Source organism: Oncorhynchus mykiss, chromosome 2 (assembly GCF_013265735.2).
Source record: "Oncorhynchus mykiss isolate Arlee chromosome 2, USDA_OmykA_1.1, whole genome shotgun sequence".
NCBI classification, from domain to species: Eukaryota; Metazoa; Chordata; class Actinopteri; order Salmoniformes; family Salmonidae; genus Oncorhynchus; species Oncorhynchus mykiss.
In genome coordinates, this window is record NC_048566.1 from 47,179,881 (window position 1) to 47,194,071 (window position 14,191).

The 14,191-nt window shown below is 40.3% G+C and overlaps 1 protein-coding gene across 4 annotated transcripts in view; it reads left to right on the top strand.

Annotated features, from left to right (window-relative positions):
* cpt1ab (carnitine palmitoyltransferase 1Ab (liver)) overlaps positions 1-14,191 on the top strand; it is a 71,227-nt gene that overhangs the window by 45,666 nt on the left and 11,370 nt on the right. For 2 of the 4 annotated variants that reach the window (XM_036933601.1, XM_036933595.1), the window contains exons 8-9: positions 1,343-1,450; positions 4,625-4,712. In XM_036933601.1, the coding sequence (XP_036789496.1) occupies positions 1,343-1,450; positions 4,625-4,712 (196 nt within the window). 4 annotated transcript variants of the gene reach the window in all.

Genomic DNA, 14,191 nt, shown 5'->3' on the forward strand with positions numbered 1-14,191 from the left:
TTGGGAGCCAGGCCCACCCACTGAGGAGCTAGGCCCAGCCAATCAGAATGCGTTTTTCCCCACAAAAGGGCTTTATTACAGACAGAAATACTCCTCAGTTTCATCAGCTGTCCGGTTGACTGGTCTCTGATGTTCCCACAAGTGAAGAGGCCAGATGTGGAGGGCTTGCATGGTTACATGTGGTCTGCGGTTGTGAGGCTGGTTGGATGTAATGCCAAATTCTCTAAAATGCCTCGGCTCATGGTAGAGAAATTAATGTTCAATTCTCTGGCAACAGCTCTGGTGGACATTCCTGCAGTCAGCATGCCAATTGCACACTCCCTCAAAACATCTGTGGCATTGTATTGTGTGACAAAACTGCACATTTTAGAGTGACCTGTAATTGTCCCCAGCACAAGGTGCAACCTTGTAATGATCATGCTGTTTAATCAGCTTCTTGATATGCCACACCTGTCAAGTGGATGGATTATTTTGAAGAAGGATACATTCGCAATAACAGGGATGTAAACACATTTCTGTGCACAATTTCAGAGAAATAAGCCATTTTTTAGTTCAGCTCATGAAACACGGGACCAACACTTTACATGTTGCGTTTATATTTTTGTTCAGTATATGTATGGTAGTAACAACTTGTCTTTCTGATACAATGTAACACGTTCGCTTAATACCTTTAAGGCTACAAAATTATACAATTAATGCATTGAGTTAAATTGTAATAAATAAATAATAAATACATTCCTATGAAATAATAGATCAAATGAATAAATTGGCATAGGGTGGGCAATAGACATAGGGCCAATACCATGAGCTAATTTTGGGACCCAAATGGGCCCAATAAGGGCAGCCGATCCATAGGGTGGTGTTTTTCAGGTGAAGTAAAGGCTACCATTTGGGCCACCTTCCTTGTGGCGAATGTGAAGCCAATGAGAAAAGTCGCATCGGCCCAATGTGGGCAGGTAATATTTTAGCCTGCATTGGGCCCACATCATGCCAATGTGGGAATGTTTGCTGGGTAGTTAGTAGGAGTCTAGGCCTGGGCCTTGAGTTAAGTAGCTACGTCAAGCGTTTTCTGACAATTTTGAATGACTGGAACTGAGTTGATTATATTGGGTTAAATTTGATTATATTATTTCCTTCTCTCTCTCTCTGTCTCTCTCTCTCTCTCTCTCTCTCTCTCTCTCTCTCTCTCTCTCTAACACCCTCTTTCTTTCTCTCTCTCACAATTCAATTCAAAATGCTTTATGTTATTGGCATGCCAAAAAATACTTTTGTATTACCAAAGCAGCAATACACAACAATTTAATAATCTAAATCTCTCTCTCTCCTCTCTTCCTCTCTGCAGGACTTCCTCTATGCGTTCCCCTCTCATATCCAGGCGGCGAGGGCGGGCAATGTCATCCATGCGATCATGCTGTACAGAAGGAAACTGGACCGAGCCCAGCTCAAACCAGTGAGTTACCCTCTCTCTCTTCCTTCTTTTCATCCCCCTTTCTGTGTGTGGGTGTGAGTGATTAGTTCTAAGATTGAGGACTTTTTATGTTTCCTCATTCTACTGATGCCAAGCATGTTTGTAATACATAATCTAGTTGATTATGTAGCCAAGCCAAAGCAATTGGTACTGGTGTGAGGTAAATGGCTTTCTGTGCAGCGTGTGACACTGTGCTTTATGCTCGTTCTACTGCACGAACAGCAGTGACCAGCACCCATTCCAACCTGAGATCAGTTTTTTAATGCAGGCCAACTGTATGATATGCTGAAAAATACTGTTTCACCTCTTGACTCTCTCTCCTCATCCCACTACCTGTCTGTCCCTCCCTCTTTCGTTACACCTGTGCATGATGCTTCAATGCACGTTCACTTTTCAACAACATACACACATATACATATAATATACAGTACATAGTACCAGTCAAAAGTTTGGACACACCTACTCATTCAAGGGTTTTTCTTATTTTTACTATTTTACTGCTAGCACTTCATCACTCTCCTTGGTCAAATAGCCCTTGCACAGCCTTGAGGTGTCCTGTTGTCCTGTTGAAAAGCAAATGATGGTCCCACGAAGCGCAAACCAGATGGGATGGCTGCAGAATGCTGTGGTAGCCATGCTGCTTAAGTGTGCCTTGAATTATAAATACATCACAGACAGTGTCACCAGCAAAGCACCATCACACCCCCTCCTCCATGCTTCATGGTGGGAACCACACATGCAGAGATCCTCCGTTCACCTACTCTGCGTCTCATAAAGACACGGAGGTTGTAACCAGAAATCTCAAATTTGGACTCATAAAACCAAAGGATACATTTCCACCAGTCTAATGTCCATTGCACATGTTTCTTGGCACAAGCAAGTCTCTTCTTCTTATTGGTGTCCTTTAGTAGTGGTTTCTTTGCAGCAATTCAACCATGAAGGCCTGATTCACACAGTCTCTTCTGAACAGTTGATGTTCAGATGTGTCTGTTACTTGAACACTATGAATCATTTATTTGAGCTGCAATTTCTGAGGCTGGTAACTCTAATGAACTTATCCTCTGCCGCAGAGGTAAGTCTGGGTCTTCCTTTCCTGTGGCGGTCCTCATGAGAGCCAGTTTCATCAGCTGTCAAGGCAAAGGGTGGCTACTTTGAAGAATCTCAAATATAAAACATACATACACACCTTTTTGGTTACTACATGATTCCATATGTGTTATTTCATAGTTTTGATGTCTCCACTATAATTCTACAATGTAGAAAAAGCCTTGAATGAGTAGGTGTGTCCAAATGTTGACTGGTACTGTATGTGTGTCTAGTATGTTTAAATGTGTCAGTGTGCATTTATATATATATATATATATATACATATGTGTGTATGTATGTACATTTGAAGTCGGAAGTTTACATACACTTAGGTTGGAGTCATTAAAACTAGTTTTTCAACCTCTCCACAAGTTTCTTGTTATCAAACTATAGTTATGGCAAGTCGGTTAGGACATTTACCTTGTGCATTACACAAGTCATTTTTTCCAACAATTGTTTACAGACAGATTATTTCATTCATAATTCACTGTATCACAATTCCAGTGGGTCAGAAGTTTACAAACACTAAGTTGACTGTGCCTTTAAACAGCTTGGACAATTCCAGAAAATAATGTCATGGCTTTAGAAGCTTCTGATAGGCTAATTGACATCATTTGAGTCAATTAGAGGTGTACCTGTGGATGTATTTCAAGGCCTACCTTCAAACTCAGTGCCTCTTTGCAGTTTATCATTGGAAAATCAAAAGAAATCAGCCAAGACATCAGAAAATAAATTGTAGACCTCCACAATTCTGGTTCATCCTTGGGAGCAATTTCCAAGCGCCTGAAGGTACCACGTTTATCTTTACAAACAATAGTATGCAAGTATAAACACCATGGGACCACGCAGCCTTCATACCGCTCAAGAAGGAGACACCTTCTGTCTCCTAGAGATGAACGTACTCCGGTGCAAAAAGTGCAAATAAATCCCAGAACAACAACAAAGGACCTTGTGAAGCTGTTGGAGGAAACAGGTACAAAGTATCTATATCCACAGTAAAACAAGTCCTATGTCGACATAACCTGAAAGGCCGCACAGCAAGGAAGAAGCCACTGCTCCAAAACCGCCATAAAAAAGCCAAACTACAGTTTGCAACTGCACATGAGGACAAAGATGATACTTTTTGGAGAAATGTCCTCTGGTTTGATGAAACAAAAATAGAACTGTTTGGCCATAATGACCATCGTTATGTTTTGAGGAAAAAGGGGAAGCTTGCAAGCCGAAGAACACCATCCCAACGTGAAGCACGGGGCTGGCAGCATCATGTTGTGGGGTGCTTTGCTGCAGGAGGGACTGGTGCACTTTACAACATAGATGGCATCATGAGCTGGGAAAATTATGTGGATATATTGAAGCAACATCTCTATCCATCAGTTAAAGTTAAAGCTTGGTCGCCAATGGGTCTTCCAAACGGACAATGACCCCAGGCATACTTCCAAAGTTGTGGAAAAATGGCTTAAGGACAACAAAGTCAAGGTACTGGAGTGGCCATCACAAGCCCTGACCTCAATCCTATAGAAAATTTGTGGGCAGAACTGAAAAAGTGTGTGTGAGCAAGGAGGCCTAAAAACCTGACTGTTACACCAGCTCTGTCAGGAGGAATGGGCTAAAATTCACCCAACTTATTGTGGGAAGCTTGTGGAAGGCTACCTGAAATGTTTGACCCAAGTTAAACAATAAAAGGCAATGCTTCCAAATCCGAATTGACTGTATGTAAACTTCTGACCTACTGAGAATGTGATGGAAGAAGTAAAAGCTGAAATAAATCATTCTCTCTACTATTATTCTGACATTTCACATTCTTAAAATAAAGTGGTGATCCTTACTGACCTAAGACAGGGAATTTTTACTTGTATTAAATGTCAGAAATTGTGAAAAACTGCGTTTAAATGTATTTGGCTAAGGTGTTTGTAATCTTCCGGCTTCAAATGTATATTTGTGTATACTGTATATCTATGTATATATATGTATATATATATGAATGCACACACACAAACCCACCGGGTAAATGTTTTGTTTCTGTTCTGCTGTTCTGTCCCTCCCTCCCACTGTTGGACACTGCCGCATTAGATTTACTTGCTGGCGAACAAGGTTCCTCTGTGCTCTGCCCAGTGGGAGCGCATGTTTAACACCACCCGCATTCCAGGCCAGGAGACAGGTAAGAGGAGGGCACTGACTGCAGCTCTGTCCTCTGCCATCCGACTCCTGTGGTGACCCACAGCCTGCTGTCGCCATGGCAACAGGCGCAGGACACAAAACCCCTGACCCCTGTTCTCAGTGTTTACCCAGCACATCCTCCCTGAGTAGAAGGAATACTTCTAATTGGCTCCTCTCAAAGATGATGATGAAGTGTCACTCATTAATTGGCTCTTATATTTGAAACTGTTTGACCTGAAGTCACTGTAGCAGACAGAAGGCCCATACACATTTGAGCGATGTGATGTGCTTAATTTCCATACTGGTGAACTAAATTCTAAATTCAGCATTGGCAACAAATTAAGCCCACCCGCACGAACACTCCCGATTTGAAGTGGTACTAGGGAATATGTTAGGGTTGACAACAAACTCCTTTGGGTTGTGCTGGTGAAACAGATAGTGGATTTCTAAACTCCCCGTTCACACCTTCAAGCCTAGCAGCCCTCCAAAACCCTTCCTGCTGCCACTTCTCGTCTGGCTCATCAGCCCAATCTTCATCCCTCCTACTCATCATCCTCCTCTCATAGGTCCCTCTGTTATCTGTGGGGTTTTCGTTTAGTTTGGTAGTGCCATCTCTCTCTGTTTGTTGACTCTCCCCCTTTTGCTTTTCAGCTCATGCTCCTAAACACTATTCCCATGTGCTCATCCCAATACGAGCGTATGTTCAACACCAGTCGTGTCCCAGGTGTAGACACAGGTAGAGTCTTGTGTGTTGCTGCATCTCCCACTCCCAACACTACTCCTATTCTTACTTCTACTCCTCACATTTTTGCACCTTTTAATTTAGATTAATCGGATGTGTAATTAATAATAATGCTGCATGCTACTTTTAATTTATATGGGGAAGTATTCTGTACATGTGAATAGCCTCCTAGCAGTGTGTGAGTTATGGTGGTAAAATTGGCCCTGCACGTTGCTAGGACTGTGATTGGTAACTGTAGCCATCATTCATGAAAAGTTATCATTGATAGATAGCATGATAGTAATCAGTCAGTACAGGGGCTGTATCCACAAAGGGTCTGAGAAAAGGTCATAGGAATCCTGTTAAAACATCTTTTCAGAAGAAGAAGAAACTCCAAGCGCAGAGTAAGTTTTAGGATGTTGTTAAAGGAGAAGGGTCCAGACACCTTTTTTGGGATTTCACTTACCACAAATGGCAAATCACTTCCTCATTGAGTAGTAAGGGGCCCCTGAGAAAACATGAGCAAAGGCTCCAAAAACACCCACATTATACAAATTATACGGAAAAGCTCTCAGTAGAGTGGTTCAGATCTTTAGATTTGTTGTACACATGAAATTGTGTCATTCCGAACTTTACCCACTACGTTATTCTCTTTTGTGTGACTCTATCCAGCTGACTCTATACAAGTAACTGCCAAAATCTCAATGGATCTCAATGGAGAAAAGCATCCGAGCAAACGAAACAGCGCCCCTCTGGCTCAGAAAGAGTATGACACTGTTGCTGCACATAGCATTGAATGCAAGGCAGGCCAGTGAGCATCTCCCTTGATTTAAAAAGAAAAGTGTCAATGGAAGCCAGTTTGGATTTCACACCAATCACATCAGAAGCCAAACATCATTGACAGAAAACTTGAATTGTTGCTTCTCGTTGTGTCTTTGTCTTCCTGTGGCTAGCAAGCTAACTAAAATGGTCCCTTTCCTAAATTAGTCATGGATGGAGATCCAGATTTTTTTACTTCATTCTCCTTACTGGCCATCGATTATAATAGAGATTCTGTTCCAACCATAAATGCATACGTTGTACACCTGGCCTGAAAGGATGGAAGTTCAAAATGTAGCTAGATGTAGTAGGCTAATGTTAATTTAACTAGCTGGCCTGGCGCATCGTTGCCAATGAAAGGAAGTTAGGCTAGCGAGCAAGCATTTTAGCCAAGTAGCCTAAAAAAACAAACGGGCCTGCTTTAAATTATGTTCAGCTTATAAAAGCTTCATACAGTTTACAATATGTATTGACACTTTATGTCGTGTCCTGTAATACTTAGTTTGAAGTGAGACACCTTCAGTCAATCATAACACATCCATAAAGGCTCTAAATTAAGTACAGCGTCATGCGATATAAAGTCAGACCCCTTTGGTCATTTATAACACATACATAAATGCCTTGTATCATATGACGCTGTACTTACTATAGCGTCAGACACCTTTGGTCATTTATAACACATACATAAATGCCTTGTATCATTTGATGCTGTATTTACTATAGCGTCAGACACCTTTGGTCATTTATAACACATACATAAATGCCTTGTTTCATATGACGCTGTACTTACTATAACGTCAGACACCTTTGGTCATTTATAACACATACATAAATGCCTTGTTTCATATGACGCTGTACTTACTATAACGTCAGACACCTTTGGTCATTTATAACACATACATAAATGCCTTGTTTCATATGACGCTGTACTTACTATAACGTCAGACACCTTTGGTCATTTATAACACATACATAAATGCCTTGTATCATTTGATGCTGTATTTACTATAGCGTCAGACACCTTTGGTCATTTATAACACATACATAAATGCCTTGTTTCATATGACGCTGTACTTACTATAACCTTAGACACCTTTGGTCATTTATAACACATACATAAATGCCTTGTTTCATATGACGCTGTACTTACTATAACGTCAGACACCTTTGGTCATTTATAACACATACATAAATGCCTTGTTTCATATGACGCTGTACTTACTATAACGTCAGGCACCTTTGGTCATTTATAACACATACATAAATGCCTTGTATCATATGACGCTGTACTTACTATAACGTCAGGCACCTTTGGTCATTTATAACGCATACATTAAGGCTTAATGATGTAAACACATGTATTAACACTTAGGGATTTGCCACTTACAGCTAAATTAAATGTTTAAACCATGCATTTCCTTTTATTTGTAAATATTTTAAACAATACAAATACATGACGTTTCAAAAAGTCTAGCAATGCAATTACATTGAACATTACACAGGGCTGTGAATAGTGTAGATTGACCCTGAGCTGGCGGACGAATGGTTCTTGCCTCTCTTCCTGCTGGAGGTAATGCATGTTGGTTCCAATCTTAAAAGTAACAACAAAGAAAGTTAGCAGGTATGTTAGGAAATGCCTTTGTCACACCATCTGGATAAGGGTATTTCTGTGCTGCGCCAGAAACTCTAAATGGGAAGATGGAAACTCCATTCAATTTGTATTATTATATTCCTCTTTTATTTACAAATGTCTCAAGTCTCATGACGTGACTATGACAAGTGGCTGTGTCTAGGCAAATTTGTATTTAGCTGAGCCTGCTAGCTAGCCAAATTTTGGCTATTGCTGTGAAGTCACTGAAATTATTTGAAATAATGATTGAGGTAGCTACAATATGTCATCTAACTCAACATTTGACTACTACAAGCTCATTTAAATTACTAACTTATTTGTTTTTTGCTGTCCAGTGGGAGCACAAGTGGACATTTGACTTGTGAACTCATTACATGACCAGCGTCTCGCCAACAACCCTAGAAAGGTGATTTTTACCCTGTGTTATTGGGTGTTGGGCCATCACGAGCCGCGAGAACTGCTTTAATGCGCCTTGGTATAGATTCTGTAAGTGTCTGGAACTTCCTGTGTGGAAGCACCCCATGCTTTCAATATACTCAGTATCCTTTATTTACTCAAGTGCTTCCTTTATTTTGGTAGTTTCCTGTAGAATGGATGTAGAGGTATCGCTCGAGTTGCACCAAAATGGAATATAACGTTGCGGATGAAGTTCAGAATGACACAATTTCATGTGCCCTACCTTTATTCTTCTATGAACGGCGTTGGGTTTAGCGCTAACCGACCGTTATAGAACATCTAAAGACTTCCATCACTGTACTGCATCACTAGACATGCCCGTTTCTAAAAGGACGTATTTGGGTGTTTTTGGAGCCTTTGTCCATGTTTTTCAGGGGCAAATGATACGCAATAACTGATCGCGATGAGGCATAGCCAGCTGTGAACTCTATTACGTGCTTCCAACAACCACAGTGAATATGACTGAGCGTACTGTATAACGTTGCAATGGTAAAACATTTGATCCGACACAATCATTTTGCCTAATGTGTTGGCATGCATAAACATTTTTTTTAACCAATTATGAAAGTTGTTAAAAAGCGTGATTTTATAATATAACGATTATATCAACACACTCGTCACTCCTGTTCAACAACTTAGAGTAGGCACTTGCCGGTAATGTTGCATAAAACGTTTGAAAGGTCTACAGTATAATTTTCATTGAACACAATAAAAGTTAACATGAAAACATAGATGCCTTCAATTGCCTAGTTATTTTACAACGTGATATGCAACACTAACTCAAAAAAGTTCTGGGACACTGTAAAGTCCATGGAGAATAAGAACCCCTCCTCCCAGCTGCCCACTGCACTGAAGATAGGAAACACTGTAACCACTGATAAATCCACCATAATTGAGAATTTCAATAAGCATTTTTCTACGGCTGGCCATGCTTTCCACCTGGCTACTCCTACCCCGGTCAACAGCACTGCACCCCCCACAACAACTCGCCCAAGCCTTCCCCATTTCTCCTTCTCCCAAATCTGCTCAGCTGATGTTCTGAATGAGCTGCAAAATCTGGACCCCTACAAATCAGCCGGGCTAGACAATCTGGACCCTTTCTTTCTAAAATTATCTGCCAAAATTGTTGCCACCCCTATTACTAGCCTGTTCAACCTCTCTTTCGTGTCGTCTGAGATTCCCAAAGATTGGAAAGCAGCTGCGGTCATCCCCCTCTTCAAAGGGGGTGACACTCTTGACCCAAACTGCTACAGACCTATATCTATCCTACCATGCCTTTCTAAGGTCTTCGAAAGCCAAGTCAACAAACAGATTACCGACCATTTCGAATCTCACCATACCTTCTCTGCTATGCAATCTGGTTTCAGAGCTGGTCATGGGTGCACCTCAGCCACGCTCAAGGTCCTAAATGATATCTTAACCGCCATCGATAAGAAACATTACTGTGCAGCCGTATTCATTGATCTGGCCAAGGCTTTCGACTCTGTCAATCACCACATCCTCATCGGCAGACTCGACAGCCTTGGTTTCTCAAATGATTGCCTCGCCTGGTTCACCAACTACTTCTCTGATAGAGTTCAGTGTGTCAAATTGGAGGGTCTGCTGTCCGGACCTCTGGCAGTCTCTATGGGGGTGCCACAGGGTTCAATTCTTGGACCGACTCTCTTCTCTGTATACATCAATGAGGTCGCTCTTGCTGCTGGTGAGTCTCTGATCCACCTCTATGCAGACGACACCATTCTGTATACTTCTGGCCCTTCTTTGGATACTGTGTTAACAACCCTCCAGGCAAGCTTCAATGCCATACAACTCTCCTTCCGTGGCCTCCAATTGCTCTTAAATACAAGTAAAACTAAATGCATGCTCTTCAACCGATCGCTACCTGTACCTACCCGCCTGTCCAACATTACTACTCTGGACGGCTCTGACTTAGAATACGTGGACAACTACAAATACTTAGGTGTCTGGTTAGACTGTAAACTCTCCTTCCAGACCCATATCAAACATCTCCAATCCAAAGTTAAATCTAGAATTGGCTTCCTATTTCGCAACAAAGCATCCTTCACTCATGCTGCCAAATATACCCTTGTAAAACTGACCATCCTACCAATCCTCGACTTTGGCGATGTCATTTACAAATAAGCCTCCAATACCCTACTCAACAAATTGGATGCAGTCTATCACAGTGCAATCCGTTTTGTCACCAAAGCCCCATATACTTCCCACCATTGCGACCTGTACGCTCTCGTTGGCTGGCCCTCGCTTCATACTCGTCGCCAAACCCACTGGCTCCATGTCATCTACAAGACCCTGCTAGGTAAAGTCCCCCCTTATCTCAGCTCGCTGGTCACCATTGCATCTCCCACCTGTAGCACACGCTCCAGCAGGTATATCTCTCTAGTCACCCCCAAAACCAATTCTTTCTTTGGCCGCCTCTCCTTCCAGTTCTCTGCTGCCAATGACTGGAACGAACTACAAAAATCTCTGAAACTGGAAACACTTATCTCCCTCACTAGCTTTAAGCACCAACTGTCAGAGCAGCTCACAGATTACTGCACCTGTACATAGCCCACCTATAATTTAGCCCAAACAACTACCTCTTTCCCTACTGTATTTTATTTATTTATTTATTTTGCTCCTTTGCACCCCCATTATTTTTATTTCTACTTTGCACATTCTCCCATTGCAAATCTACCATTCCAGTGTTTTACTTGCTATATTGTATCTACTTTGCCACCATGGCCTTTTTGCCTTTACCTCCCTTATCTCACCTCATTTGCTCACATCATATATAGACTTGTTTATACTGTATTATTGACTGTATGTTTGTTTTACTCAATGTGTAACTCTGTGTCGTTGTATGTGTCGAACTGCTTTGCTTTATCTTGGCCAGGTCGCAATTGTAAATGAGAACTTGTTCTCAACTTGCCTACCTGGTTAAATAAAGGTGAAATAAAATAAATAAATAAATAAAAATATTGAGCTCCAAATGGATAACTTGAAATAACATGATGTAGGTTATTTAAACGATCTAAATAAATGGAAAGTGGTGACCCTGGCCTTGACCCCACTCTCCGTGGGTGTCTGGGATATGTAAGGGGTTGGGATATGCAAGAAACACATTTCCATTACACACTTGTACAAATGTGAAACGGGACAAATATAAGCACCCACCGATTTCATTTAAACGTTCTTAACGTTTAGACAGCAATTTTTAAATTTGTTTTCCTTTAAAATTATAAGAAAATAAAATGCATAAAATAAAATTCACGTCAAATCCTATTGTGTGGTACCCAGCGCTGGGGGGCAATGAAGTTCTACCGCAGTCATAATGTAGGCGGCATCTGGAATCTGCTTTGGGTAGGTGACATTTTGTCCCGAAGACAACCGTTAATTCCTGTTGACTCTGGTGTTGCTTCCATTTTTTATGTGCATTATCGACTCGTAACAAAAAATGTACCTAGCCAAGTTTTCCCTCCGTTACACGTCTCTCACTTAATGTCGTTTTTTGTTATAAGTCTCTCACTCAATTTTGTTCCGACCTCTCCCTACATACCCTCGTGCTGAAATGATTGCCTATGAAAAAGTCTAAATGATAGAATACACAAACAAAACTGTAGACAAGCTACATTCCTTAGAAATTCAGGACAGCTTAATCAAAATGGTTGATTAAATTAGGGAAATATGTGTTCCAACCACAAGCTGCAGTTTTGGAATAATAAATGCCTCTTGTCTATTTTATGCTTTTTGCTAACTGCTATAGTGTGCCATTTAGAATAGGTCCCCCCCTAAACCTAGGCACGTTCTAGAATGAAATCTGCAACAACAAAAAATTGTGGGGGGGGGTGAAGGCAAATTGCGTATTCATTAGTCTAGGGGCCTAGTTTGTTTCATGATTAACAAAAGCCTGCCCACCAAGTTTAAGCTCACAAATCAAACACAGGGCAAAGGAATACACACCATATGCTGGTATATGTTAACTACGATGAAGTGCGGAGCGCTTTATATCCATGGGAAATAATTTGAAAGAGTCTTACTAACATTACAGCATTGTTGCATCATTGTTGCATTTATGATGGGACCTGTTTAATGCTAGTTTTGTGATAACTGCATTGTGATTTTAATTTTGAAGAGGAAATAAAACAGTTAGGGATTTTTTTTTTCCTTTAACATTCACACCCCTAGCCTATATAAGTGCACATAAAGATGAAGGCAAATTCATCTCTATTGAACAATGAAGAAATCGGTCAATTCTGAAGTCCTATTATGTCAGCAAAATATAACAAAAATGGTCTCATTGGCAACCCAAAATTCATGCCAATCACTGGATTAGGTTGCATATCAAAATATTTTCAATCATGCATTCCTGCTTGGACATGTTAGATGTAACAACTTTATTATTGAACACCATCTCAGTAGTCTGCTACACTTCTTAATAAAGCGTTGTGAATTACTTTAAAATAAAATTTACATACAAATATACGTTTAATAAAGGCTTTAGATGTATGGCAGCATAATACAGCATATTATTATAGAATAATATGTGATCATTGCTACAATATCTTTATCATCACTATTATCCTGTATCTTCTGGAATCATGGAAGGAGATGATGACTCAAATCTTTTCTATTGGAGTGCCACCAAATCAAGGGCAGAAAACATTTGTGGCACCAGTGGCAGCTGGGGAAAATATCTGGAGCCCTGTATTAGCAGTTTTCGTGTTTCATGTCAGTTGTAATTTTGGGTGAACTATCTCTTTAAGTCTTTGCCATCTTGGAGATGAACAAATAATCAAAGGCTAAGGTCACATTGGACAGCTTTAAGGAAATGAGCTTCAAGTCATGTGCGATAAACTGGGTTTTCCCCTAAATGTTCAGAGTCCAATAAGGAAAAAACACACTCACTGACCTAGTCTCTGTTTGGATCGTGCCCACAAAGGAAAACTTTTTTTTTTTTAATGTTTTGCAACAGAAGATGAAAATGAGTCCAGGTAGTCGCTCCCTGTTTCAATTCCTTTTCCTCCATTTGGTGCCAAATGAACACGATGGACTTCTGTCACCCCATGAATCTCAGTAATGATTCACTTTCAATTGCAGTCAAATAGCAGTCACTCTTTTCCAGAGAAAATCACAGTGAGTGATTTCAGATAAGAAGATTGTAAAATAATATTTCAAACCCAGTTTTTAATGGGAGATACATTTATAAATTAGATATGACCCACCTTAAGAAACAAACCTAATATCCGGCATAAGTAATCTATCAATGTACTAACTTTCTGAGTTAGTACTCAGATATCCCTTTAACTCGTTTGGAGTTTAGAGGAAATCTGCATGCTCATAGTCTAGATGTTGCAATTATGTAAAATATTTCATTAGTAAATATAGTGTAATATAATGTATGACACAGTGAATGTGTGCGGCTCTGTAGAGATGAACAGAGGAAACTCCTGAAGAAATGAAATTCCCAAAATATGACAAAAATATGATAAAAGCAGAAATGTCACAAAATATTATTTGTAGTCAGTCGTGGATCACCATAATTGAAAACAATGTCAATATGGATATATTTTAAAACAGAGGTACATTTGCCGTGGGTGCAAGTCTGTTACTGTCTCCATCTCCTTTTCCATTGTCTTCCAAAACAGCATTTAAGTAGTGTTTTAGTAACATTTTGTAGTATATTAGTACAGTAGTATTTTAGTAGTGTTTAGTAGTTTTTTTGTAGTTGTTTGGCTAAGCAATGAGATAATGTTGTATAATGCAGAAAGCCTAGCACTCAGCCTACATCCAATCCATAAACACCCAAGTAAAGATAAAATTACTCAAGGTGCAATTAAACTAAGCAGATAGCCTA